Source organism: Anguilla rostrata, chromosome 6, assembly GCF_018555375.3.
Source record: "Anguilla rostrata isolate EN2019 chromosome 6, ASM1855537v3, whole genome shotgun sequence".
In the NCBI taxonomy this organism is placed as follows: domain Eukaryota; kingdom Metazoa; phylum Chordata; class Actinopteri; order Anguilliformes; family Anguillidae; genus Anguilla; species Anguilla rostrata.
Window position 1 is genome coordinate 3,297,354 of NC_057938.1, and position 24,483 is coordinate 3,321,836.

General features: G+C 49.4%; 1 protein-coding gene across 1 annotated transcript in view; it reads left to right on the forward strand.

Moving 5' to 3' along the window:
* clcn2a (chloride channel, voltage-sensitive 2a) overlaps nucleotides 1-24,483 on the forward strand; it is a 42,786-nt gene that overhangs the window by 14,459 nt on the left and 3,844 nt on the right. Inside the window, 22 exon segments of the mRNA XM_064341585.1 lie at nucleotides 6,412-6,543; nucleotides 8,854-8,982; nucleotides 9,253-9,386; nucleotides 9,656-9,733; nucleotides 10,319-10,342; nucleotides 11,591-11,669; nucleotides 11,973-12,122; nucleotides 13,220-13,304; nucleotides 13,768-13,869; nucleotides 14,005-14,089; nucleotides 16,262-16,417; nucleotides 16,627-16,696; nucleotides 16,967-17,077; nucleotides 19,925-20,138; nucleotides 20,476-20,609; nucleotides 20,757-21,001; nucleotides 21,275-21,368; nucleotides 21,506-21,552; nucleotides 21,800-21,862; nucleotides 22,599-22,637; nucleotides 23,715-23,819; nucleotides 24,286-24,372. Coding sequence (XP_064197655.1) covers nucleotides 6,412-6,543; nucleotides 8,854-8,982; nucleotides 9,253-9,386; nucleotides 9,656-9,733; nucleotides 10,319-10,342; nucleotides 11,591-11,669; nucleotides 11,973-12,122; nucleotides 13,220-13,304; nucleotides 13,768-13,869; nucleotides 14,005-14,089; nucleotides 16,262-16,417; nucleotides 16,627-16,696; nucleotides 16,967-17,077; nucleotides 19,925-20,138; nucleotides 20,476-20,609; nucleotides 20,757-21,001; nucleotides 21,275-21,368; nucleotides 21,506-21,552; nucleotides 21,800-21,862; nucleotides 22,599-22,637; nucleotides 23,715-23,819; nucleotides 24,286-24,372 — 2,363 coding nt within the window.

Genomic DNA, 24,483 nt, shown 5'->3' on the forward strand with positions numbered 1-24,483 from the left:
AAGCCGACCGTGGGCTGACCGTGAGCCTCCTGCTCAGCCGACCACGGGCCAATCGCGGGCCGACCGTGGGCCAACTCGGCGGCGACCGCTAAATCCCAGCTGACTTTGAGTGTTGAGCGTTCGAGTACGAAAAAAATGTGCGCAGTTTGTGCTGCGTCCATTTTAGAGCAGAGCGGTTCAGGCCGTAAGCCGCGTGGTTAATCGCACGCACATTCGGCTACAGCTGCAGCACAGCACACGGCCCGACCAGCGCTGTGCACTTCTGTGAAGATGCAGCGCCCCCTGCTGGCACTGCAGCGTCACTGCTCCGCTTCTTTAATACGCAGACTTCAATTCTTTCCCCTGCCTCCTTCCGTCACTCCCCAGATAGTGAGCGAGTGAGCGAGAGAGCGAGCGACTTCGGGCCGGATCTGGCCCGATTCTGGCCCGGAGTCGCTCGCTGTGTGGCCTCTGACCTCGGCTGTGGCCCCTAGCCCCACAGGTTGGGTAACCAGGGCCGCATCTGTTTCTGGTTGTCATGCCAACTTCTGGCCTCAATTACCCTAATTAGCCCTAGCATTTACGCCGTCTGACACTTTCGCTGCATCTCGTAGTTTCCTGATAAGCGCATGAATTCCGACCGAAGGCTGTTCTTGGGTCCTTCTATGAAACGCTTCCCTGCGATCTAATCTTTTCAGTGAATCAGTATTAGCGTACACGGCTAATTAGCTAATTTAGCCAGGGTACACACACCAGTCCTCCAGGATTGGAATTCTTTCCACCACCACCCCCCCCCCCCCACCCACCCCCTGCAATGGCCAGTCTGCATTCACCCACTCCAGTCCGAGTCCCAAATTTTGCGTACCTTACCTACTGCTCTGAATTTACACCAGTTGCCCCGCCCCCAGGAGCAGCTCAGCCACGGCCGAATCCTCAGCGGACAGTGGGCACCCGCGTAAAAAGACGACGTGACACGCGACGCTTGTTGCTCGGCAACAATGATTGACAGCGGCAGTCTGCGGATGGCGTGGCACAAGGCGGGCATGTGCGTCTTACTCGACCCCCCCCCGCCCCCTTAGCGACTACCTCACGCTTGCGTTGCCATGGAGACCGGTCTTAACTTGCATCCTCTGCCTGCTCGTGTCCTGTTATTTATTTCCCTAGAGTTACGGGAAAGGATGACGTCATTGCTGACGGCTCAACAGGCGTAATTTCCTTGAGTTGCAAAAATTCCTTCGTACTTTTCTGCGATTAATTTCCTCCGCTTTCCTGATTACTTCTGTTGCCTACAGGCGTGGCCGTTCGGTTGATCGATCAATCGGTGAGTCAATCGGTCCTTCAATAAACCATTCAAACCAGTCGGCCAATCGGTTTGTAATTAGCTTTAGCGCTTTAATCGGCTGGGCAGTCGCAGAATGGTGGGCGTAAACGCAACGCAGTTTACATCGACGCAGCCGTTCGTTTTGAGGAATTGCGACGAGGTCGTTCGGGTCGTTCACTGAAATGCGGTTAAAGAAAGGCCGCCGTCTCAATGCGAGACGGACTCGGAGAATATTTCCCTGTGTGAACTTCGGGATTTGATTTGCCCGTCTCCTTTTACCCAAATTTAATAATCTGATCGAATATTCTGTCCGCCATCTCCCCTTCCGCGGTCGCGGTCCACCGCGGCTTCTCTCCGACCCGAGTGCGACTCGGAGCAGCCTGCTGAACGCGGCATTCAATTTCCCCCCGTTGTTTACGTCTCAGTCTCGACCCCGGATGCCCTGTCCCCAGTCCAGAGCGTCTGGATAGTTAGTGGAAACTTTCCCGCGGTCTGATTGGTCCTGCCTCAGACTACAAGATACTGCAATAGCTTGCCTGTGTGTGTGTGCATGTGTGCGCACGCAGGTGTGCAGAACACGTGTAACTGAGAAACAAACACATACACAAGTTGGCGTGCTGCAGGACAGAATAACTTAACATTTGGAAAATGCGTGAAGACGCTATGGATGTAGCCAGAGACGCCGTGGCTCCAATGCAAATGATTGGTTAAATAACCAGCGTTTTGGCAGCAAGCTACCTTCACTGCTGTTTGAAGATCTGGAGCTCTGCCAAAGCATTGGCCATTTAATAAATCAAATGCATTCGAGGAACAGACTGTGCAGCCACCTTAATTTATTTTATATGCGAGTGGAACAAGGCCAGCGCTACTAAGAAGTCGACATAATGGATCCTTTGCTTCCGTTGCTCCGCAGCTGCGCTCGATGTAAAATTTCGGTTCGGTCAGTTAATTTAACGAACATCACGGGTCACTTTTTGAATTCACAAGACGAATTTCAATTCACTTCGTGAACTGGCTGAACTGAACTGCCGCCAACCTTTTCCCGGTGACCGCGTGCGATTGGATGTTTGGAACATGATGTGTGACAATAGCAATGCAACTTTAGCAAGCTTGGTTAATATGACATATGCAAGCTATTAATAGCGATGTGACTACAATGAATTAGTTGAAATTACGACCAAGGAACAAAAAGTGTATCCCAGTTGTTTTAAAAATCCCTGCACACTTAATACATACTATATGCCACCGAAGGGTATAACCACCGACGCACACTTAGTCGAGAGTGGAGAAATGGGTCAGTCCCAATATCTTGGAGGTTTTTTGTTAAAAATAGTGGCACCATTTTGCCAGCAGAGGGCAGGGCCATTCTGTGTTAATGGACAGGAGAGAGAGCGATATATATATATATATATATATATATATATATATATATATATATATATAGTACTGTGCAAAAGTCTTAGGCACCCTAGATTTTTAAATATAATATATAGTATATATTTGGTCTTAGATGTTTATTTTTTGTTTTCTGCATTAGTGTGTCAGTAGAAAAGAGCAAAATTGAGATTTCCAAACATGAATTTTCCAAAAAATGAAATTTCACAGACACATTTTTGTATTTTGTTAAACAAAGCAATATTTTAAGTAATAGACTACTTTTCAGATAAAAAACTTGATCAAAGGTCTCTGAGATTACCTGGAGAGCCAGAAGGAAGCAAAACAGCCAAAATCTGCAGAAGAACTGTGGCAAGCTCTCCAAAATACTTGGAACATCCTACCAGCAGATTTCCTTATAAAACTGCAGGACAGTGTACCTAAGAGAATTGATATATTTTTAAAGCGTGGTCACACCAAACATTGATTTTATTTAATTTTTAACTATTTACTGCTCTTTATATTATTTTTTCGATACTTATAACCTTTTATTTTTTTTTTTTAAAGCATCTTAGCTGTACAGCATTTTTTTTTTACAGGTGCCAAAGACTTTTGCGCAGTACTGTATATATATAAAGTGTGTGTGTGAGTGTATTTGTGTAAAATGCTGTCACTTTCTGTGTAGAGCACATTGATTAGGGAGTCACCTGAGTGGGACACACAGCGCCCGCCCCCCCCCGCGCCCCCCCGCCCCCCCCACCCACCATATTCTCAGTGGCCTGGTTACACAGGCCCTCAGCTCTCATCACTTCCCCAGTACATAGCAGTGGCACACTCAGAACGTCGGATTACGTCATCAGTTCTTACATCAACATTTCCCACAGATTCTGTCCTCAGCTCCTCTCTCTATGCAATTCCATTCAATTTGCTTTTTGGCACGAAACACATACAGTAATTATTGCCAAAGCATTTTGTAAGAAAAACACACACACAAATACAGGAATTCCAAATAGAAGGAGAAAAGAGAGAGAGAAAAAAAGCAATAGACTATTTATACTAGGATTTAGTTAACTGTAATTATATTTACAAGTTGAACAGGTAACACATTGTACCTTTTATCTGGGTAGTTTCTCTCTCTCTTTCTCTCTTTCTCTCTTTCTCTCTCTCTCTCTCCACATATCCATACACCCATTCTTCACCGCTCTCTTATCAAATTCACTTTTTTTCCTTTTTTTTATTTTGCATTGTTTTTTTCAATTGTTATGACACACACGTAGACACACACAAACACGCGCATACACACACACACACATGTGCACACACATGTGCACAAACACGTACGTGTGCACACGCACGTGTACACACACGCACACACGCACACGTGCGCACACATGCACACATACACACACACACATACACATATGCACACACACACACACACACAAATATATTGTTTTTAGTCACATCGAGAGATATAGAGAGAGAGGTGTATTTAATATATGCGTTTGTATAATTTTGAGGGCAGTATGTTTAATTAAGTTTTATTAATATTAGCTTTAAAATGTGGTTTAAAATTCCTTAAAGCAGGACAGCAGTGGTCAGCAAAGATGGTCGGATCACAGAAAGAGAGACAGTCAATGACGAGGAGGGAGAGAACTCTGGGAAAAGCTCCGAGCTATTTTAGCCAGCAGCAATAATGGGACCACAGATGCTACCGTTTGTCCCGTAATCCCATTGGTTGGAAGTCAGTGGGTGAACTCTGTTCCGGAATGCGACCCTGAGACATTTTGTTCTGTGATCTCATTGGCTGAAAGTCAGAGGGGGAAGCTCTGTTCCGGAACGTGACCTTGATACGGATGCCCAGAGCTAGAAGCCTCACTGACTTCGCCGAACCAACTGCCACCTGTGACATCACACAGCACATGGCAGCAGGGGCCTATCTACCACCTGTTGGTGCCACCAACGCTCACAGCTGCCAGTGGACAGGTGTCAACCCTTGTGGGCACCTGTACTCTCCCCTATACACACACACGCGCACGTGCGCACACACACACACGCACACACACACACACACACCGCTTCCTACCCCACCGAGAGAGAGAGACGGAGAGAGAGACGGGGGGAGGAGAAACAGATAGAGGGACGGAGGGAAAAACAAAGGGAGAGAAAGAGACACGTCGGAAGGAGAGAAAGAGCGAGAGAGAGAGGAAAGGGTTGAGAAATGGATGAGAGAAAGAGAAACTGGAAGAGAGGGAGGGGTAGCGGGATCTCCATCTTGTTCACAGAGAGATGGATGAAGAGGGAGGCAGAAAGAGAGAGGGAAGAGAGAGGGCGAAACAGATAAAGAGGGGGAAAAAAACCTGGTGGAGAGATTAAGGGAAACAATCGGAGGAGGGAGAGAGGGAGGGAGGAGGGGACGGAGAGTTGAAGGAGGGAGAGAGGGAGGGAGGAGGGAACAGAGCCTGGAAGGAGGGAGAGAGGGAGGGAGGAGGGACGGAAAGAGGTGTTTTCAGCGCGGCGTTCTTGTCTGGCGCTGTGCGCGGGAGGCTTGCCGCGGCTCAGGGTTCGATTAGGCGACGCCGTTCCTCTCCCAGGTAACGGGCAGCGAGGACAGTCACGGATTAAAACCCTGTCGCTCCCCCCCCCCCCTCCACCCCCACCCTTACCCCTCCCCAAACCAACGGAGCTGCATTACAACTGTAACTATTAGCCTGTGAAATAAGGATTAGCTGTTCCAGCTGCAATGCAACGATGGTCGGAGGATTTAAACCTGGAGGTTCAAACTCTGACTAAACACGTCACAGTTGACCCATTAAGGCCTTAAGCCTTAATATAGGGGTACAAAACATTGCTCATTAGCACCCCCTGTTGCACGGAGGTTGTAAGTGATGCATATACAAATGTGAACTTGCTGGCTGTGAGATTCTCCTCTCTGAAACTGGCGTTCTCATCGTGCCTAATTCCAAGTCACATAGCCCTGACAGAGGTATCATTCACATCAAACGCTTTGCCTTTGAATTTTTGTGGTGATCTGTTCCTTGTCTAGTTTTGGCAATGGATTATTTTGCAGGTTGCATTGTGGGTCACGTAGTTCTTGTTTGTTTAAACACAAACCGCAGGTGGATTTAAGTAATAGGGCTCTCTCTCACACCGCCTTTGGGAGTGTTTGTGTGTTTGTTGCATAACAACGGTCCAAGTCATACTACCAACGGGAGTTTTGCTTGACAACGGCAAAATAATATGCCCAAACCATAGGCCCAAACGGCCGCGGAAGAATATTTCAATTTCAGGTGATTAAGTCGATAAAAATCAATACTAAAGTAACCATATATAGTCATTGTTGGTAACCCGTTGTATAAGTGGAATAAACCCCTCCGGGCTGTCCCGTTATTGGAAAATAATATACTTCGGTGGTAGTATGGAGTTGCAGAAGAAATCATACGACAGATGGACCGATGACGTTGCTTTTTCATACGTCAGCGGACTAATTTGCCTAATCTTCGCGGGTCACGCAGACAACAGTGGGCTGAAGGAACCTTTTAGTTCCTTCAAAAGTAGTTCCTAAAAAGTTCTGGGTACTTTTGGTGGAAACGCGGCTTATGTGTGTGTGTGTGTGTGTGTGTGGGATGGAGGGGGGGCGCGGTCAGTACTACAGTACCATTTGGATTGTGGGTAATGTAGTTTCATAGATGTTATTACTCTCTCTCTCTCTCTCTCTCTCTCTCCCTCCTCTGCAGCTTGCACCTCGCGCTTCCATAAGTTTTTCATCTCACGAGTGGGAGAGGACTGGATCTATCTCATCCTCCTGGGCCTTCTCATGGCCCTGGTCAGCTGGTTCATGGACTACGCCATCGTGTTCTTTCAGCAAGGTGAGCCAGGGAAGGGTGAGGAGGAGGGAAGAGGAAGAGGAAGAGGTAGGGTGTAGAAGAAGGAAGAGATGACTGGAAGAGAAGAAGAGAGGAGAGAGGGAGGGCCAAAAGACAACAGATCGTAGACTGTTTATGGCAGGGCTGCCCAACCCTGTTCCGGAAAGATCTACCGTCCTGTAGATTTTCACTCCAACCCTAACAAAGCCACACCTCACTCAACAGCTAGAGATCTCCTTGAGCTGCTAATTAGTACATTACATTACAGGCATTTAGCAGACGTTCTTATCCAGTGCGACTTACACAACATTGCACATAGCATTTACATCGCATCCATTTATACACCTGGATAAACACTGAAGCAATGCAGGTTAAGAACCTCGCTCAAGGGTACACTGGCAGCGTCCTACCTGGGAATCGAACCTGTGACCTTCAGGTTACAATACCAGTTCCTCACCCATTGTGCTGCACTGCCGCCCGTAGAATCAAGGTGTCCCAAATTAGGCTTGGAATGAAAACCTGCGGGACGGTAGATCTCCGGGAACAGGGCTGGGCAGCCCTGCTCTTATGGGCTGAAGGTCTTGCTCTACTTACTCTCCGATTCAGTTGGGTTTTTTTTCGGGCGGGGGGCTCTGGCCTGGTCTTCGCTCGTTCTTCGCCGGTCGCTCCCGTGTAAATTTTTAACGAGTCACTTTCGTCTAACGAACGAAGGGTGCGTGCTAAATTTAGCATGCGGTTCTGTCCCAGACGCCCACGGGACATCCACGCCATCATGTGTAGTATGGACCGGGACACGCTGGGCACACAGGCAGGGATTACATCGGCGTCTGAAAAAACTTCACCGAAGCCCAGATCGCATCTGATATAAATAACGGGGTTTAATCACCAGCTGTGAGTCACTGCTGTGTTTTTAAAAAAAAAAAAAAAGAAGAAATTTATGAATTTCTTTTATTGGCGTTTCGCTTCGGGCAAACCGGCTTTGAAAACTGTGTTCTGTGGCTGAGAGCCATTTGCCATTTTGGCAAGAAAAAAAGAAAAAAACAAGGCTGTGATTAATCAAGCGAACTGTATGTCGTGTCGGGGTTTGGTTTTGACAGATTGACAGTGATTGATAACCCCTCGCCCCTGACGTACTGTGTATCGAGTGTTTTGGGCAGAGTGGTCTGCAGGGTTTGGCACCATTCCTTAGCTGAAATCAGGGACACACAGCACACACACACACACACACACACACATGTATGCTGGGGCGTGTGTGTTTCAGCAGTTTGTTTTCAGCAAAAACAAGCGGGTTTTACACCGAATGGCGGTCTTCGTGACTTTTCAGACCGCACGGTAGCACGCGGAGATTACATTACATTACATTCATTTAGCAGACGCTTTTATCCAAAGCGACGTACAAAAGTGCATTTTCATGATCGTAGACAACTGCTGAACACGGGTTAAGTAAGGTACAATTACTTATTTTGTACAGCTATTTCTAGCCGAGAACAATGAACGCTATCCTGGTCTAACATCTGCAAAGCCAACTAGGCAGAAGAATAAGCTACAGTATTAGGACAAATACAATTTACCAAGAGATTTTGTTGGCGATAAGATTCTATTTTTATTCTTAGCTATTGACGAGGTGCGGCTGCACAGGAGGATAATCATTTAGAAAGGAGGACGAGGGGCGCTCTTTTTTGTCCTCCCTAATTTATTTACCGAACTTTGAGCCACGTTTCCGGGCCGTGCGCCATGGTCGCGGTGCATTAAGCGAAAGGGAGGCGGGTAAGTGCGCGGGTCTGCCTCTGACGGGGCGGTCATTTGTCAAATTAATTACGCCTGGTGCGCGTGGCCAGCATGCAGCCACGCAAATTTGGTGGGTTACCGGGGGGGGGGTGATTGGTGAGGGGAGATGACAGAACCACTCTGATTGGTTGAGGGGAGGTGGCAGTTACTTGGTGAGTGCGGGAAGAGGAAACATTGAGGGAGGGGCGCATGTTCTAATTATGATTAAGTGGGGTGCGATGGTAGACGCACTCTAAGGGAGCGAGAAGTGCAGGGCTTCTGGATTTTGGTGAAATTAATTTGTGGCGCTGCCAATTGGTGAGGGGGTGATGGGGAGGGTGATTGGTGAGGGGAGATGACAGAACCACTCTGATTGGTTGAGGGGAGGTGGCAGAAATACTCTGGTGAGTGGGGAAGATGGAAACATTGATCGGTGAGGGGAGATGTCAGGAGACTTATGATTGGTGCGTGGAAATGGGAAGGTTTTCTGATTGGTGATGAGATGGCTGATTGGGAGTGTTGCCCTTGTGCATTGTGTCTCTACAGCACAGAAGTGGATGTATAAGGGCCTGGGATATAATGTGCTGATGCAGTACCTGGCCTGGGTCGCCTACCCTGTGGTGCTCATCACCTTTTCTGCAGGGTTCACTCAGATACTGGCTCCACAGGCTGTGGGTGAGATACGCACCCGCACACACACACACACACACACACCCGCACCCGCACACACACACACACACAACACACACACACCACCCGACACGCCCACACACACACACACACACACACACACACACACACACACACACACACGCACCCGCACACACACACACACACACACACACCCGCACACACACACACACACACACACACACACACACACACACATTTATTACACTCTACTTCTTCCTCCGGTTCTTTCCTCGTCTCCCTCCTCTGTCTCAGGCTCTGGCATTCCGGAGATGAAGACCATCCTCCGTGGCGTGGTGCTGAAGGAATACCTGACCTTCAAGACCTTCGTGGCCAAGGTCATCGGCCTCACCTGCGCCCTGGGCAGTGGCATGCCCCTGGGAAAGGAGGTGGGAGACCCCACACGAGTTCCGCACATACACTACCTCCTCACCAATCAGGAGTCAAACCGGTTTTTACTACCATGCTGACTCTTGGAATAAAAAATAAAAAAAATTCTATCTCTCCATTTTTTCATCTCTCTTCACTCGCTCTAATCCTCCCTCCTTTTGCCTGTCTTTACCCACTACCTCCCGTGCCCCGTCTAAATCACCTCTCTCTCTATTTTTGTTCTTCCTTCCCCCCTTCTCTCTCTTTCTCTCTCTTCCTCTCTCTGTAGGGCCCCTTTGTGCACGTTGCTAGCTTGTGTGCCGCATTGTTGAGCAAGTTCATGTCTCTTTTCGGTGGGGTCTACATGGTAAGAGAGGCTTCCACACGCTGCCCTTTTTTAACACATGTTTCATACGTGCTTAACTCCCACTTAACGCCAACTCTGCACCTACCCACCACCAGTTTCACACCCGTTTACCTGACGTCTGTTTAACACCAGTTTCCTACATTTTCACCTGTCTTAATGCCAGTTTTAAATCTAATACCTAACACCTAACACCTAACACATTGCTTATGTGCTGTAACACATACCTGCCACAATCGTACACCATGTACTAGGTTACTAGAGTGATTTCATAAATCAATTCAAATCAATTAAACTTGTATATTTAACAATCAGTATATATATATATATTGTGATATATATGGGGTAAATATATTCAATATTTATTGAATTATGCATGAGAAAATATATCAGTTCTTGATACTTCGAAAGTTTTTTTATTGTAGAATTGATTTGCTGACTTTATAAAGTATGCACTAAAAGGCAATCCAGTTGTACTTCATAGGGGGCAGTGCCTAGTTACAGTATACGACTTTAAAGAGAAAGGGAGAAAACTACTTGGTATATGAACTTACTGTGTGCCTTTCTGTCTGAATCTTCTCCTCCCAGGAAGAACCCTTTGAAGGAAATAAGGTAATGTATGTGTATTAGGATGTCAGGGTGTGTGTGTGTGTGTGTGTGTGTGTTTGTAGCGGGGGGGTGGGTCATATAAAGGTGGTGGAGTCAACCAAACATTCTACGCTTCTCGGAATTCCATTTCAGAGAATCCTTCTCATGTCAGTGTCCGTCGCTGCATTCCACCTCTTCATAGAGTTCCGCCATCACGCCATGTCGCCATCTGTGCCGAATAGCTCCAGAGACCGTAAGCTCAGCACTCCCTCTACCGTCCGTGCGTGATATCTCTGCCATTAATGTTTGCAGTTACGCAGTACCATTTGCTCGGTGTCTGTTCTATTGAGTTCAACCAGCATTCCGTTTGTTCCAGGGACTCCATCTCGCCATTCCATTCCATCCAAGAACTGACAGCATCCCAGCATTCCGTCCCTCCCGGTGCCTCTGTGCGAGGCTCAGGGGCTCAGTTCTGCTCGCTGTTCTAGAACTCCCAGCGCCTCAGCATTCCGTCCCTCCCCGTTCCTCTGTGAGGGGCTCAGGGGCTCAGTTCTGCTCGCTGTTCTAGAATTCCCAGTGCCTCAGCATTCCGTCCCTCCCCTTGCCTCTGTGCGGGGCTCAGTTCTGCTCGCTGTTCTAGAACTCCCAGCGCCTCAGCATTCCGTCCCTCCCCGTGCCTCTGTGCGGGGCTCAGGGGCTCAGTTCTGCTCGCTGTTCTAGAACTCCCAGCGCCTCAGCATTCCGTCCCTCCCGTGCTCTGTTGCGGGGCTCAGGGCTCAGTTCTGCTCGCTGTTCTAGAACTCCCACGCTTCAGCATTCCGTCCCTCCCGTTCCTCTGTGAGGCCAGGGGCTCAGTTCTCTCGCTGTTCTAGAATTCCCTGCCTCAGCATTCCGTCCCTCCCTTGCCTCTGTGCGGGCTCAGTTCTGCTCGCTGTTCTAGAACTCCCAGCACTCAGCATTCCGTCCCTCCCCGTGCCTTTGTGCGGGGCTCAGGGGCTCAGTTCTGCTCACTGTTCTAGAACTCCCAGCGCCTCAGCATTCCGTCCCTCCCCTTGCCTCTGTGCGGGGCTCAGTTCTGCTCGCTGTTCTAGAACTCCCAGCGCCTCAGCATTCCGTCCCTCCCCGTGCCTCTGTGCGGGGCTCAGGGGCTCAGTTCTGCTCGCTGTTCTAGAACTCCCAGCGCCTCAGCATTCCGTCCCAGCGCCTCAGCATTCCGTCCCTCCCCGTGCCTCTGTGCGGGGCTCAGGGGCTCAGTTCTGCTTGCTCTTCCAGAACGAGCTGCGGAACATCGAGATGCTGTCGGCCGCCTGCGCCGTGGGAGTGGGCTGCTGCTTCGCCGCCCCCATCGGAGGTGAGCCCCGAAAAATGGCGACTGAAAACTGTGTGGTGTGTGTGTGTGTGTGTGTGTGTGTGCGTATGTGAATGTGTGAGTGTGTGTGTGTGTGTGTGTGCGTATGTGAATGTGTGAGTGTGTGTGTGTGTGTGTGTTTGTGTGCGTATGTGAATGTGTGAGTGTGTGTGTGTGTGTTTGTGTGCGTATGTGTATGTGTAGTGTGTGTGTGTGTGTGTGTGTGTGTGTGCGTATGTGAATGTGTGTGTGTGTGTGTGTGTGTTGTGGGTGTAATGTGTGGTGTGTGTTGTTTGTGCTATACAGGTGTATTATCTCTCTTCTCTCTGTGTGACAGTGTACTCTAGTATGAGGTGACTCACTTCTTCGCCGTGCGGAACTACTGGAGGGGCTTCTTCGCCGCCACGTTCAGCGCCTTCATCTTCAGAGTGCTGGCGGTGTGGAACCAGGATGAGGGTGAGTGCTGATAGTGTGGAACCAGGATGAGGGTGAGTGCTGGAGGTGTGGAACCAGGGTGAGGGTGAGTGCTGGCGGTGTGGAACCAGGACGAGGGTGAGTGCTGGAGGTGTGGAACCAGGATGAGGGTGAGTGCTGTAGTGTGGAACCAGGATGAGGGTGAGTGCTGGGTGTGTGGAACAGGGTGAGGGTGAGTGCTGAGGTGTGGAACCAGTGATGGGGTGTGAGTGTGATAGTGTGGAACCAGGACGAGGTGAGTGCTGGAGGTGTGGAACCGGACGAGGGTGGTGCTGGGGTGTGGAACTGGACGAGGGTGAGTGTGGAGGTGTAGAACCAGGATGAGGTAGTGCTGGCGGTGTGGAACCAGGACGAGGGTGAGTGCTGGAGGTGTGGAACCAGGATGAGGTTGAGTGCTGGAGGTGTGGAACCAGGATGAGGGTGAGTGCTGGAGGTGTGGAACCAGGACGAGGGTGAGAGCTGATAGTGTGGAACCAGGACGAGGATGAGTGCTGGAGGTGTGGAACCAGGACGAGGGTGAGTGCTGATAGTGTGGAACCAGGACGAAGGTGAGTGCTGATAGTGTGGAACCAGGACGAGGGTGAGTGCTGGAGGTGTGGAACCAGGACGAGGGTGAGTGCTGGAGGTGTGGAACCAGGATGAGGGTGAGTGCTGGAGGTGTGGAACCAGGACGAGGGTGAGAGTCGTGCAACTGTACTCAACCTGGATGACGCCGACGGCGTTGAAAATCGAGACGCTGTGGACTTTGAACTGGGACGCTGCGCGGTTCTGTCCATGCAATGCTCTGTAATGCTCTCTGTGAACCAGGGTTGTTATTCACTTGGGTTATTTGCCATGGCAACTGGTGTACACGTACAGTATGCCACCAAAGCATGTGAAGAAGAAGAAAGCTAAAGAATGCTTCTTTCTCTCTCTCTCTCTCTCTCTCTCTCTCTTCTCTCTCAAATCAATCAAATTCAATGCTTTTGCATGACATATTTAAAATATAATGCAAGCGAGTGTAACAGTAATCTCTCTCTCTCTCTCTCTCTCTCTCTCTCTCTCTCTCTCTCTCTCTCTCTTTCTCTCGCCCTCCCTAGAGACCATCACGGCCCTGTTTAAGACGCGCTTTCGTTTGGACTTTCCCTTCGACCTGCAGGAGCTCCCGGCCTTCGCTGTGCTGGGGTGGGTCCCCCAGGCTCCACCCCCAGCCACCGCCCCGCCCTCCACCTATCCCCCTTTCATTAGAAATGAGGGGGATTAACGAGAATAACTCCTGCTGGTTTGAGAAAGGAAAATATGGCAGTCGGATTAGGGGCTACTCCCGCCCAGGCTTCAACACGCCTCATCTTTCAGTGAGGCAGGCAGGCAAACAAACTGACAAACAGGAACCTTGGAGACGGAAATGGCTGCATGGCCTGTTTTGAATATGGGGGTATTGTCCACAGAAGTTTTGCATGTCCAGTGATGTGCAAATGCAGTGATTAAGGCCTACTTAAAAAAAACTGTTATGTTATGATTTTTTTTTTCTGTTTAATTTTTATGGCATCGTTGCTTGCACAGCTTGCACAGTTTGCACCATCCAAATTATTTATGCACTCTCTCTTCTCCGCCCCCCTTCCCTCTCTCCTGTTTCTATCTCTTGTAGGATTATCAGTGGATTTGGAGGGGCTCTGTTTGTCTACTTAAATAGACTGATCGACCAGTTCATGCAACAGCCAAAAAGCATCAACAAGGTCCTGATGAAGAAGTGAGTTTTAACTAGTTTTAACACACACACATACACACACAGAGGGGCACACACATGCACACATACACACACATGCACACACACTCAGGTTTTAGGGACAGGTTGGCTCATTCTTTACCCCCTGATGCTCCACAGTCAGTTGGTGTACCCTGCCCTGGTTACTCTGCTGATATCTACTCTGACTTTTCCCCCTGGGTTTGGACAATTCATGGCTGGACAGGTGAGACACCAAGCTGACCTCCGTCTGTCTGTCTGTCTGTGTGTCCCCCCGTATGTCTGTCTATCTCTGCGTGTCTCTCACTTCCCCTACCTGTCTGTCTGTTTGTCTGTCTCTATTTCTCTCTCTCTCTGTCTGTCTGTCCGTCTGTCCGTGTGTAGGGAGGAGGCGTGGCTCTGTGCTGATCAGGCGGTCTGTGGGGGGGTTGGGGGTTGTTGGGGGGGGGGGGGGGTCTGAGCGCTGCTTCCTCTCGTGAGCGCAGGCGGCTGCAGCTGAAGCAGGGCCCTCTCACCGTCACTTCCTGTTGTGCTTTATTCTCTAAATAGCCCTCCGTGTTCTCACATCACACACCATGTTTCCCGTTCCAATCCACAGGCCTGTAATTTAACCAAATTGTTTTTTTTTCACCCCTTTTCTTTAAAAAAAAACAAAAAACAAAACGTTTGATGCAGGCCCCTCTTTCCCCAGTCTATTTTTGCATTTTCCCCTCTATTTCACATCTAATGTATTTAAAATTTAAATGCTCTTTATTTGCATGACAAGAGAGCTTGTTGTGTTGCTGAAGAAGTAAATTTCCAAATTACATCAACAACAAAACCCCCTCCCCTGCCAAATAAACATTGGAATGCCCCCCATCACACACACAGACACAGGCACACTCCTTCAAACACGTAAATTGTAGTTTCAGTGAGATTTCATATTTGTGTGTGGAAATTCTGTTTTTTTAAGGCGGTGTGTGTGTGTTTGTGTGTGTGTGTGTGTGTGTAATAGTTTCCTTGTTTTCTGCATTCATCTCTCTCTCTCTTTCTCTCTCTCTTTCTTTCTCTCCGATTAACGGGTGACTCAGTTTTATGTGTTACTCATCCTGTTAAATAACACCGCTAAATAACACATTGCTTCATTTCACAGATTTATTTTGCAGCTGTGCACTCTAATAACCAAAGAATTTCCTTCAAAGGTGTTCCGATTCTGGTCCTGATTCTGATTCTGTTTCTGGTTCTGGTTCTGGTTCTGATTCTGATTCTGATTCTGGTTATGGTTCTGGTTTTGATTCTGATTCTGATTCTGATTCTGATTCTGGTTCTGGTTCTGGTTCAGGTTGTGGATTTTCTTGCACCGCTGGTCACTGAGAGTTTAGTGTGTCATTTGAAAAAAAAGAAGATGGAGAAAGTTGTGCGGCACCAATTTCTATATTTCATTCATTTTGTGGTAATTTACCTCAATTCCCATAAGCAGTGACTGCTTTGGGAAATCAAAGTGGGTTGTGAATTCAAGGCAATGTGTAGCTAATCAGCTGTGTGGGGGGATGATTATGTGGCCAAATTTAGAGAGCCACTTTTGTGAGTTAGACCAGGACACAAAAAATGGACACCCCTACTCCATCTTTAATGGTCTAATCGAGACAGGACCTCAGTTTCATTTCTAATAGTGCTATTTATCTAATCATGCTCTCAGGATTCTGCCTTTTTTTGTTTCTGTTTTTCCTTTTTTGGGCCGCCAGATGGCGGCACTTCAGTTTTGTGTTTCAGTTAGATCTCCCTCATTGGTTTCCCCTTGGTTTAATTGTATTATTGTTTTCAAGTATTCTATCATTGTTTCTGTTTGCGTCTCGTTATCCCTTCCCTGTCTGTTGTGATTGTGTATCGTGCTCACCTGTGTCTTATTAGTTGCCCCTCTATTTAAGTTCTTTGCTTCCCTGACTCAGGTGCTGGTTCCTTGTGTTTCTGCTTGTGAGTTTCTGCCTGTGTGCGTTCTGCTTACTGTGTTCTGCCCTGCCCGAGTTCTGTTCTGCGTGTTTTGGATTTTGTTAAGTTTGGCTGTTTTTCTTTTCTGAAATTTTTTTTGGTGTTTTTGAAAGTTTCCCCGCATGGCCCCTTTGTTTGTTCCCAAGTTTTTTGACATTAAAGTCTTTGAATTTTCCATTTGGAGTTTTTTGTTTTTTTTCCCCCTACTCTGCAGTTGGGTACATTTCCCAGAAAATCCTGACATGTGCATGTTGTACTGTGACAGATACTCTGATTTAGTAGCAGTGCTTTGGTTTGCCCTGCCTATGGAGCAGTTGAATTGAATTGAACTGAATGTTCAGGCTGAAGGAGCATGGTCATGTCTTGAGCGGTGCATCCTGGGAAATGTAGTCTGCATTCTCACATCCTGTCTGACTTCCTGCTCCTTCAGCTGACCCAGCATGAAGCCCTGGTGGCTCTGCTGGACAACCGGACCTGGACCAAGCAGGGCGTGGCTGATGAGTTTTACTACATCGGCCCCGTCAAGGTGTGGAAACATCCGCACCTCAACGTGTTCATCACCCTCATCCTCTTCATCATCATGAAGGTAAGATCCTCTCGTAGGTAGGATGGCAGATTCACTGGCCGTTTTCCAGGAACATGTAAAACCTCACCTGGTACCTCACCTGCACCCCAGTGGTTCAGTTTAATAAAACATGAACCCTCGTCTTCCTTTATCTTAAAGGTTGTGGGTTGTGCGTCTCTACAGTGGCTCTTAGACGGCTGTGCTGACCCTCATTCTCTCTCTTTTCTTAGTTCTGGATGTCTGCTTTGGCAACCACTATGCCGGTGCCATGTGGGGCTTTCATGCCAGTTTTTCTAATTGGTGAGCATGTGTGTGTGTGCGTGCGTGCGTGCGTGCGTGTGTGTGCATGTGTATGTGTGTGCGTGTGCGTGTGTGTGTGCGTGCATGCGTCTGTGTGTCTGTGTGTGTGTGTGTGCGCGTGCGTGCATGCATGCGTGCATGCATGTGTGTGTGTGTGTGAGAGTGTGTGTGTGTGTGCGCGTGCGAGCGTGCATGCGTGCGTGCGTGCATGCGTGCGTGTGTGTGTGTGTGCGTGTGTGAGAGTGTGTAACTCTCTGAATGTGTGTGCAGGGGCTGCGTTTGGTCGGCTGGTCGGTGAGATCATGGCCACCTGGTTCCCGGACAGCATCCACCCCGACGGCAGCATCTATCCCATTGTGCCTGGGGTGTACGCTGTAGTGGGTGAGTCTGCGCCCCCGTCCCGTCCCGGCCCGTTCCCTCCCACCCTCCTCTCAGATCCCCCAAAGGGAATCCCCTCCTCCCCCAGCGAGACACTGCCCCAGTCACCTCCGCAACGCTGTCTTCATCAGCACTATGTCATGCCTATGTAGGTGTTTCATAAACATTCATAGAGGATTATGACAACTGACACCAAGCACAGTATGTTCTCACTCATATCACCTATGGCACTGTCACTCACCAGCCATGCCTTGTGTAGGCTTATATTATATTTTGTCATGTAGGGGCCTTTCATGGAATAGCGTTATTGTGACATCTGCTTCTCAGACACACAGCAGTTTCCTCAGTTGGCCAGAGGTGTCGCTGTTGCTAATAATGAAACCCCCCCCCCAGCTCCACAGGCTATCACCGCGAACCCCGTAGCTCCACGGTCGGCGCAGAGGCGAGCTGGATTTGACGTCTAAAGCGAACCGCCACGCTACGCGCTTCGACGGAATGGGCGGCGCTCACCTCCTGGTGTTGGGCGGAGGTTGTCAGCGCGGGACGTTAGCGTTACATTACATTACAGGCATTTAGCAGACGCTCTTATCCAGAGCGACTTACACAACTTTTTTTACATAGCATTTTTACATTGTATCCATTTATACAGCTGGATATATACTGAAGCAATTTCAGTTAAGTACCTTGCTCAAGGGTACAACGGCAGTGTCCTTACCCGGGAATCGAACCTGCGACCTTTCGGTTACAAGCCCAGTTCCTTACCCACTGCGCTACACTCCGTTGCGTTAGCATTCGCGAACACGCCTCCGCCCCCCACACGTCTTTTCCGAACCCTCTCGTCTTCTCGCTCGGAGGCCTGTCAGGGTTATTAATAGCCAGCGTTGGCGCTGTGAGAGACGTAATGCACCAGGCAACACGTTATTAATAATCAAACGCATTATTGGCAGCTGGTGGGCTCAGTGACACACAGTGACACTTTTACGTGATTATCCCCTTGTGTAATTTTAGCTCATTCATTCTTTCTTCCTCTTTTTTGAATCTCTCTCTCTCTCTCTCTCTCTCTCTCTCTCGTTCCACAGATCAGGGACACACGCAGGTGGTGTCCTGTGCGCCTCCTGCGTGTAACGTGTTTTTTGCAGTTCCTGATTCTCTGAAAAAAGCTTGGCTTTTAAATGTTATTGAGATGTCCTCCTTGCGATTGCATTGGAGGAGACGCGCACCTGAACGGGGGGGGAGGGGGGGGCGAAGCCGTGTTAAGCTCTGACCAGGGTGATCAGTGAACCAAATCTCCCTGTGTCACTGTTAACGAACGAGGCCGTCGGTCAGAAGACTGCGGCTGCCTCAATGCGAACACAAACAAGCGATTTCAGAGGGATCTGTGCGGGGATGTTATCTCTGTCTGTCTCTGAAATAGCTATTCGAGACACCCTTTCAACGTCATAGGGCGACATAGCTCAGGAGGTAAGTCCGATTGTCTGGCAGTCGGAGGGTTGCCGGTTCAAACCCCGCCCTGGGCGTGTCGAAGTGTCCTTGAGCAAGACTCCTAACCCCTAACCCCTAACTGCTCTGGTGAATGAGAGGCATCAATTGTAAAGTGCTTTGGATAAAAGCGCTATATAAATGCATTTACCATTTACCATTCATAGCCCCGCAGGTTGGGTGGCAGGCTGGGTGGCAGTGTAGCACAGTGGGTAAGGAACTGGGCTTGTAACCGAAAGGTCATAGGCTCGATTCCTGGGTAGGACGCTGCCGTTGTACCCTTGAGCAAGGCACTTAGCCCGCATTGCTTCAGTACATATCCAGCTGTATAAATGGATACAGAGCGTCTGCTAAATGCCTGTATTGTAACGTAATGTAAGGTTAGACGAGCTTGAGAAGGACTACATTGCACTGATGGATCAGGCTCAGACGTCAGACAGCGTTCAAGACAAGAAAATGGCTGAAAACAGAACTGTTTTTGTGGGCTGAAAAAATACTGTAATCGATGTCCACTGTGACTCTGGCTTCTGATTGGGTGGATTTCGTCCAATGAGACAGCAGCTCATTAAATATGTCACCCGCTGCTTACGGTTAAAGGTTAAGGTTAACTTTATTGTTCCCCAAGGGAGAAAATTGTCTTAGGATCAGAGAGATCCTACTGCATACATGAAAAACAGGACATCTCACATTTACCATTCACAGTTCATACGTTACAATATGAACATAAAAATCCAAACATACACATATGACCATCTCATATTACATCCGTCCATCCATCTGTCCGTCCATCTGTCAGTCCATCCGCCAATGATCTGATTACACACCAGTGGCTATGGGACACGCCCACCAATGAAGAGCGATGACATCACAAAAGAGTTCCAGAACGTTGCAGGTCGTGTGGAACAGTGGTCTCAAACTCAGTGCCATGGAGGGCCGTGTGTATGCTGGTTTTTATTCCAGCCTCAGATCTTGATTATATAATTAGTTCAATTATTTGCTGAATTAGGGATGCAGGTTTGCACATAATGGTGACCCGACGTCTATGGTGACCCGCATTGTCTAAATAAAAACTTGCTTATATTCTGTGCTTCAGTGCAGTTAAATGCATATGGCTGAATGAGTAATTGAACTCAATTAAGGCAGGGTTAATTGGTTGGAATGAAAACCTGCGTACACACAGCCCTCCATGGCAACGAGTTTGAGACCACTGGTTTAGAACTTCAGGGTGAATGTAGCGTTCAGCGCGAACATGGCCTGTATTTCAGTAGGACTGTGGTTCTGTTCTGGGGGTGGGGGAAGGGGGGGGCCGTTTGGAGGGGGGTTTGGAGGGGGGTGGAGTTAACCGCTACGCCGTCTGTCCACCTGCCCCAGGCGCAGCGGCCCTCTCCGGCGCGGTCACGCACACGGTCTCGACGGCGGTCATCGTGTTCGAGCTGACCGGGCAGATCGCGCACATCCTGCCGGTGATGATCGCGGTGATCCTGGCCAACGCCGTGGCCCAGAGCCTGCAGCCCTCCCTGTACGACTCCATCATCCGCATCAAGAAGCTGCCCTACCTGCCCGAGCTGGGCTGGGGGCACCACGAGTGAGTCTCTCTCTCTCTCTCTCTCTTTCTCTCCCTCTCTCTCTCTCTCTCTCTCTCTTTCTCTCCCTCTCTCTCTCTCTCTCTCTCTCTCTCTCTCATAGCTTTCCCTACTGCTCTTTCTCTCTCTCTCTCCTCTCTCTCTCTCTCTGGCTATCACTCTGTTTCCCCTTTCACTCTCCCCCATCCTCTTTTCCCTTCTTCTCCTTGATGTCTCCTTTACTCCTTCTCCCTCTCTCACTCTTCCCTCTCTCTCCTCCGCCCATCATCAATCTGGCTCTCTCTCCTCTCTCTTCCTCTCCCTCGTGCCCTCTTTTTCTCCCTCTCCCCCCTCTCTCAGGAGGTACAGTATCCATGTAGAGGACATCATGGTGCGGGACGTGCGCTACATCACCCTAAACTGCTGCTACAGGGACCTGCGGGACGTCCTGCTGATCAGCCACCTCAAAACCGTAGCGCTGGTGGAGTCTACGGGTAAGACACACACAGTCCCACAATGCCTCACTCTCCATGTGGCAGTCCAGTAATGCACCAAAAAGCCCACGACGCACCACTTCCTATGTGACAGTTGACAGTCCCAGACCCACAATGCACCCCTTCCCCTTCCCTTTCCCCCCGCAGAGTCGATGATCCTGCTGGGGTCCATCGAGCGTTCGCGGCTGCAGTCGCTGCTCTCTCACCAGCTGAGCCGCCCGCGCAGGCGGGAGTACCTGCGGGAGCGCACCCAGGAGCGCCACGCCGACCTGCCCCCCCAGGAGCGCCACGCCAACCTGCCCCCCCAGGAGTGCCACGCCAACCTGCCCCCCCAGGAGCAGACCCGCAGCCAGGAGACCCTGCTGGAGGAGGACCAGGAAGTACGCTACCTGGTGAGCGCGAGCCTCGGACCTGTGTGTGTGGGTGTGCGTGCGTGTGTGTGGGTGTGTGTGTGTGTGTGTGCGTGTGTCTGTGTGTGGGTGTGCGTGTGTGCGTGTGCGTGCGTGCGTGCGTGCGTGTGTGTGGGTGTGCGTGTGCGTGTGCGTGTGCGTGTGCGTGCGTGCGTGTGTGTGTGGGTGTGCGTATGTGTGTGTGTAGGCATACGTGTGTGTGCGTGTGTGCGTGTATGTGTGTGTGTGTGTGTGGTAATACTCTTGTCTCTGTAGATCTCTACAGAGAGGTCATCTCTCAGCTCCCAGAGGCCCCTGAAGTCTGTCCTCAAGAGGGAAAGCAGCCTCAAGAATATGGAGACTCAGTCCAGTATGTACTGTATTCTACAGGCCCCGCCTCACACACACACACACACACACACATGCCTGCGCTGATACACACGCACACACACACACACACACACACACAAGCACGCACTGACACACTATGTCTACCTGTCCTCACAGGTGCTTTGAGGAGCTCCACCTCCAGCCTGCAGAAGGAACCTGTGGAGGTAAGGCGGGTGCCACTTCCCACAACGCACTGGGCCTGGGACAGTGACACCGCAGGGGCTTCCCTGTCCCTGTCCCGCCCTTGCATCGAGCTCTTCTCGGTCCGTGACCGTGTCTGAGTGCCATGGGCTACGGCTGAGCCATGTTGTCTCTGTGCAGTGCTTATGTTTCAGGTGACATATCCTCTCTCTCTCTCTCTCTCTCTCTCTCTCTGTCTCTCGTCCTCCTCCTCGTCCGTTCCTTCGGAAGAACAATGGGGGTTCGGCGCCCCCCGAGGGCCGCAAGCAGAAGCGCGTGAGGATAACAACTGCGGTAAGGAGTCTCCAAAAAAAAAACCCCAAAAAACATCTGGTCCCACGCGGGGACTTATGCTTTCTTCACGTCGCTTTCCCTCTTCAGTCTGGCCAAGTGCTCCCTAACTGACTAACTGACTAACTGCTTAACTGCCTAACTGCCTAACTGCCTAACTGCCTAACTGACTAACTGCCTAACTGCCTAACTGCCTAACTGCCTAACTGCCTGTCTCAGCTGAACCCACCCACTTCAGCTGTCTGTGAGCACAAGTCCACTTTACCAGCAGAACAACTCCCTAAACAGGGCAATGAATGAGGAGTTTGCTATCTCTCTCTTTCTGCCTTGCCCTCTCTCTATCTTTCTGAAGTGACTGCTATGTGACTGATCTTTCTGATATAAAATATTTATGGCCTGTAAATTACATCCATTCTCTCTCGCTGGGATATATCCAGTGATGTCACTTCCTCTCTTTCTCGGTTCTATTCGTTTTTTGGGATGGTTTAGTCATGGGGTTTTGCACGTGTGTGCGTGTTTGCGTGTGTGTGTGTGTGCACGTGTGTGTTCGTGTGCATGTGTGTGTTAGTGTCTGAGTGTGTGCCCATGTGGGTGTGTGTGTGCACGTGCACATGTATGTGTGTGTGTGCGTGCGCGTGCGCATGCGTGTGTGTGCATGCGTGTGTGTGTGTGCATTTGCGCGTGTGTGTTGTGGGGAGGTGTGTTTATGTGCATACCCTTCCTTCCTCTTTGTTGACAGGAAGTCCCACGTGCAGAGGATGACATGACCTTAGCAGAGGTGAGACTGAACTCTGCCTGCCTCCAATACAGGGGCATTATTTTTTACGTTTGCTGCCAGTTTTATGCCTACCAGCGATGTTCCGTGTATCAGCTGAACAGCAGTGAGGTTGTTGTCCCTTTGTGTAGCGCAACTCTCTCTTGTCTGGCTGATCTCTGTAATTTTCATTGAGTCCCTGTTGGTTCAGGTTAGTGTTTTTGACAAAAGTTTTGCCCAGCTTTGGTCATCCATCCGTCCATCCGTCGTCCATTGTCTAATCCACTTATTCCTGGTCAGAGTAAGGAGTCTGTCCCAGCATTAGTGATGGGCAAAACAGTTCTTTTTAGTGTACTGAATCAGTAGAATCAGTTCACTAAAAAGATTCGTTCAAAAGACTCGTTCACCGAATCAGAAGGCAGGAATACATTGTGGACAGGTCGCCAACGCATCGCAGAGCACGTACACACAACATTCATTACATTACAGGCATTTAGCACTAGAGCGACTTGCACTTTTTAAAAAAAATTTTACACAGCATTTACATCGCATCCATTTATACAGCTGGATATATACTGAAGCAATGCAGGTTAAGTACTTAAGTGTCCTTCCTGGGAATCGAAACCGTGACCTTTAAGTTACAAGACCATCTCCTTACCCATTATACTACATGCCTGCACCACCATTCGCTCACACACTCATACCTATGGGCTATTTAAGCGCTCCAGTGAACCGAACCTGCGTGTCTATTGACAGGGAGAGATCATGCAAACTAATTCCACTGCAGGCATTTAGCCAGACGCTCTTGTCCACAGCGACTTACACAACTTTTACACAGCATTCACAATGCATTGCATCCAATTATGCAGCTGGATATTGGACCGGATGCAATACAGGTTAAGTACCTTTGCTCAAGGGTACAGCGGCAGTGTCCTACCCGGGAATCAAACCAGCGACCTTTAGGTCACAAGACCAGTTCCTTACCCATTATGCTACAATCCACACAGGAAGTTGCCAGTTGGGCTCCGCCCACCCAATCAGTTCAGCGGAGGGTTTTTTGGCTGAAGTGGGCGGATCCTGTGCTTTCCCCTCTCCCTCCAGGTCGCCGAGTGGGAGGAGCTACAGCTGGCCGAGCCAGTCGACTTCAGCAACTGCAAGATCGACCCCGCCCCTTTCCAGCTGGTGGAACGGACATCGCTCCACAAGGTGGGTGCGAGGCTCCGCCTCTTTTCCAGGGCCCCGCCCCCTCATGACTGTCTGGTTACCTTTGTCTGCCTCCATTTTACTATGTTATAGCCAGAAAATAAAGGCTTTCACATTGCTATTCAAGTGATTGAGTGCCTTGGGAGTTTTTCTTTTTCTATTTTCTTTTATATGGACATTAACCCCACCTTACAAAGAGAACCCCTTCACTTTGACAGTAATCGATAGTATTTGAACTGAAGCCAAGGTAACATTCCTTTAAAAAAAAAAAAAAACTATTTTCCTTCGTCTGCCTCTTCAACAAGCAATGACAAAAGCCTCTTTTTTTAACAGACCCCATACAGTCAAACTCTTAGCTATTGAACAGTTGTATTATTGCACAAAGAGCCGAAGAAAGTTTTTATACCGCCCACTACTGGAGGGTGACGGCTATAGCAGCACGCTCTCTCTTGCGTTTTCATCCACGCAGACCCACACCATCTTCTCCCTGCTCGGCCTGGACCACGCCTACGTCACCAGCATCGGGCGGCTCGTTGGAGTCGTCTCACTGAAGGAGGTGAGGGGGAGCTTTGGGTCGGTTACCGAAACCCGGTACCGCTGCGGCAACGGTTGCCATATGACCCGTGCGAACGAACCGTTAAGCTCTGTCAAAATGCCAAAAAGCAAA